The sequence below is a fragment of the Oncorhynchus tshawytscha genome, unplaced genomic scaffold (genome assembly GCF_018296145.1).
Source record: "Oncorhynchus tshawytscha isolate Ot180627B unplaced genomic scaffold, Otsh_v2.0 Un_contig_13267_pilon_pilon, whole genome shotgun sequence".
Lineage (NCBI taxonomy): Eukaryota > Metazoa > Chordata > Actinopteri > Salmoniformes > Salmonidae > Oncorhynchus > Oncorhynchus tshawytscha.
Window position 1 is genome coordinate 69097 of NW_024608666.1, and position 4444 is coordinate 73540.

Sequence of the window (4444 nt, forward strand, 5' to 3'; positions counted from 1 at the left end):
TCAAGCTGTGTGGCAGTACAATGCAACTTTTAAAGGAAGAACCACTGTAGCCATGTTATTTTCTACTCTCTGTATATAGCCATGCTATTTTCTACTTCCTGTATATAACCATGTTATTTTCTACTCCCTGTATATAACCATGTTATTCTCTACTCCCTGTATATAGCCATGTTATTTTTTTCTACATGTTATTTTTCCTGTATATAGCCATGTTATTTTCTGTATATAGCCTCCCTGTATATAACCATGTTATTTTCTACTTCCTGTATATAGCCATGTTTATCCCTTTAACCATGTTATTCTTCCTGTATATAGCCATGTTATTTTCTACTTCCTGTATATAGCCATGCTATTTTCTACTTCCTATATATAGTCATGTTATGTTCTACTTCCTGTATATAACCATGTTATTCTCTACTTCCTGTATATAGCCATGTTATTTTCTACTTCCTGTATATAGGCATGTTATTTTCTACTCCCTGTATATTGTGTTCCAGTCAGATGTGTGTTAGTCTGACAGAGCCATCACAACACATTGTGTTCCAGTCAGAGGAGTGTGTAGCTGACAGATCTCGGCCCAACGGTCTCTCTCTGTGTCATATTCTAGAACACCTGCTACGCTCACTTCCTGTCCATCCCGCCATTTCCTGCCTCCGAACAGCAGCAGCCTCCCATTTGCTGTTGCCACCAGTCCGTAGTCGAACGAGCCAATGAGTACTGGGCGAAGGCGTGTCCACTGGTCAGCGAGTGAGTCATATCGCTCAATATCGCAGTAGTGCTCGTACATTCCTAGTAACGCGTAGACACATCCAGCAACAGTTGCCATGCGGTGACCGAAACGGCCAATGGACATCGGTGCTCGCTTCTCCCAAACTCCACCCCTAGCAACCATATTTAGGAAGAGGACCTCACAGTTGCCCTGATTACCCTCCTGGATACTGACCTGTGTACGGTCCTGGTTGCCATGGCTACCACCAGACATTAGGATTCCAGTTCCCAGGGTGACCGATGCATGGCCATAAAGGGGGCGGGGCAGAGAAATTCCTCTCCGCCAATGACCTGCTGCCATGTCATAGAACTCCACTGAGGCCAGGCAGGAGTGTGTGTCTGAGTGTGTGTGTGTTCCCCCTATAGTGTAGATGACATGGTCTACAACACAGCAGCTGAACTGGGATCTCCTCTCCAGCATGGGGTCCGCTTCCTCCCAGCATGCAAAGCGAGGATCGTACCGCCACACACAATTAGTTGTCATCATAGAAACAGACTTCCCTTCGCCCCCCTCTGCTCCGCCCTTCACCTCTTCTCCTCCAATCACAAACAGGAACCCCCCGACGCAGCACACACAGTGGTTCTTCAGTCGTCGTGGGAGACCAGCGCTCAATGATGACCACTTCCTGTCTCTAAGGTCGAAGGTGAGCACCTGCTGCTGTGGCCAATCAGTGCTGGGCCCACCCCCCACTAGGAGCACGTGGTTGGCTGCTGCTCTGAGAGAGGAGTGTCGGCTCTGTCTTATTGGTCTAGCTGAGCCCAGCCAATGATACTCCAGCGCCTGCGTCACCTTACTCCTCATCAGGGGCGTGTTCATGTTGGTGTGGGCAGGGCTTATTGTTGTGATGTCAGAGGGAGTAACCAATCCAAAACGGAGTCGGCTGAGCAGCAGGTTACAGCGGACCAATGGGAGAGGCTGGTTAGCATCCAGCCAATCCAGCACAAGTTTCAGTAGCTCCACCTCCTTGACACCAGGTAGTTCATCCCTGTCCAGCACATCCGTTAGTGATTGGACGTTCAGCCCTAGAAGCCCCTCCCTGTCCTCCCGTAGCAAAGTGGCCATCTCCATGGCGATGATTTGATTGGCGGCTGCCAGCGCGTCAGGCAGGAAGTGGTGCTCAGCCAGGTTGGCATAGAAACATGAGGTCCTCAGCGACAGCCCGTCGCTAAGGAAGCGCTCGCATAGCGACACAGCTGTGTCCACCTGAAGGTACCTGGCAGTCTCCAGAACAACGGGCAGTGAGGTAGCTGATAGGCTGAGCCATCCAGAGTACAGGAAGTCCAGAACAGTCTCTAGTCCTGCAGGAGTTAGCGCCGGGAGTCTAATGCTAGCAGCTATCCTCTCCTCCATCTTCTCACCAAACAAACACCAGAAATACTGGCTGGAACTGGCCAATAGGACGCGGTGACACGGGAAGGACATGCCTCCCGTCTCCAAGACAACATCACACAGCCTCCTGTCAGAGCGCAGCTTCCCGAAGCCGGAGAAAAGAACAGAACTCTGGTAAGAACTGTGGAGGAGAGAGTAACTCTCCATAAAGAAAGTAGAGAGAGAGAGGGATAAATTGAGTGCGAGATTGAGAGAGAAGTGTGTGAGAGAGAGGAGAAAGAGATTGAGAGAAAGAGAGAGAAGAGAGTGAGAGAGAGAGAGAGAGAGAGAGAGAAGATTGCGAAAGATGGAGATTGAGAGAGAAGAAAGAGAGAAGACAAGAGAGAGGTGAGGGAGAGGACAAGAGAGATGAGTGTCGGTCGTTGGTTTCTCTGTCTCTGTGTGTCTCTGTCTGCACCCGCTGGCATTTGACACGTTATCACTGTGACAGGAGTTTTAACCACCACCTCAGAACTCACACACACCCAGACACAGGCTCACAGCCACCAATAAACAGACATGCTCGCACACCCACACCCAGTAAAACTCTCACACACCCGCACACACCGCCACGTCCCCTGACCCAATGATACACCCCAGATCTGTCCCCATCTCTGTCTGCATGCTTTCATATTTGTGTTATTGTCTATTTGTGTAAGAGGTCAACATGTGTACGTGTGTGTGTTTGTACAGTATGTGTGTGTATTTGTATGTGTGTATGGGTGTCAGTGTGTGTGTGTGCATCAGTGTGTGTGTGTATGTGTCATTGTGTGTGTGTGTCCGTGTGTGTTTGTATGTGTGTGTGTTTGTCAGTGTGTGTGAGGGTGTCAGTGTGTGTGTTTGTATGTATGTGTGTGTCAGTGTGTGTTTGCATGTGTGTGTATTTGTATGTGAGTGTGGGTGTCAGTGTGTGTGTATGTGTGCGTCAGTGTGTGTTTGTATGTGTGTGTGTGTGGGTCAGTGTGTGTGTTTGTTTGTGTGTGTGTGTACGCACGCTGCCCTTTCCTCTATATTCAAGAGAGGGTCTGCACAAACACACACACACACACACACACACACACGGTAGATGACCTCAGGGGTAAATAGAGCTATTAGTCAGCACTGAAGAGTCCAGAGTGTCCACAGGAGCTATCTACCAACATCACCCTGACTACAGCATTACTACAGGAATAGAAACATGACTTGGATGTTCCATTTCTACAAATTATTTAACTCTATATGAACTGGACCCCATCTGAACTGGACCCGAACCCAAACTGGACCCCATCTGAACTGGACCCCATCTGAACTGGACCCCGTCTGAACTGGACCCTGTCTGAACTGGACCCCATCTGAACTGGACCTTATCTGATTTGGACCCTATCTGAACTGGACCCTGTTTGAACTGGACCCTATCTGAACTCAACCCTGTCTGAACTGGACCCTATCTGAACTCAACCCTATCTGAACTCAACCCTGTCTGAACTGGACCCTATCTGAGCTGGATCCTATCTGAACCCTATCTGAACTCAACCCTGTCTGAACTGGACCCTACCTGAGCTGGATCCTATCTGAACTGGAACCATGATATAACCCATTTCAACTGTACCCTAACCGAACTGGACCCTATCTGAACTGGACCCTATCTGAACTGGAACCTATCTTAACTGGAACCATGATATAACCCATTTCAACTGTAACCGAACTGGACCCTATCTGAACTGGACCCCATCTAAACTGGACCCTAACAGAACAAGACCCTATCTGAACTGGACCCTATCTGAACTGGACCCCATCTAAACTGGACCCTAACAGAACAAGACCCCATCTAAACTGGACCCCATCTGAACTGGACCCTAACAGAACAAGACCCTATCTGAACGGACCCCATCTAAACTGGACCCCATCTAAACTGGACCCTAACCGAACAAGACCCCATCTGAGCTGGACCCCATCTGAATTGGACCCCATCTGAATTGGACCCCATCTGAGCTGGACCCCATCTGAACGGGACCCCATCTAAACTGGAACTGGGACCCATCTATCTAAACTGGACCCCATCTCAAACGGGTCCCTAACCAAACAAGACCCCATCTGAACTGGACCCTGTCTGAGCTGGACACTATTTGAACTGGAGTCATGATACAAGCAAGCTGAATTGAACCCAATCTGAAATGGACCACATCTGAAATGTACACAATCTGAACCGGACCCTGTCTGAACTGGACCCCATCTAAACTGGACCCCAACTGAACTGGACCCCAACTGAACTGGACCCCATCTGAACTGGACCCCAACTGAACTGGACCCCATCTGAACTGGACCTTA

At 49.1% G+C, this 4444-nt stretch overlaps 1 protein-coding gene across 1 annotated transcript; it reads right to left on the bottom strand.

Moving 5' to 3' along the window:
* Positions 1-413: 413 nt before the first annotated feature.
* LOC112236376 (kelch-like protein 34) lies at positions 414-2380 on the bottom strand. Its single transcript, XM_024404957.2, has one exon. It carries the CDS (start codon positions 2303-2305, stop codon positions 509-511), a length of 1797 nt encoding a protein of 598 aa, XP_024260725.1. The 5' UTR covers positions 2306-2380; the 3' UTR covers positions 414-508.
* Positions 2381-4444: the final 2064 nt, after the last annotated feature.

What these genes read in the sequence shown, in the direction of transcription:
- LOC112236376 (XM_024404957.2), bottom strand. Translation starts at nt 2,305, where the DNA reads ATGGAGAGTTACTCTCTCCTCCACAGTTCTTACCAGAGTTCTGTTCTT.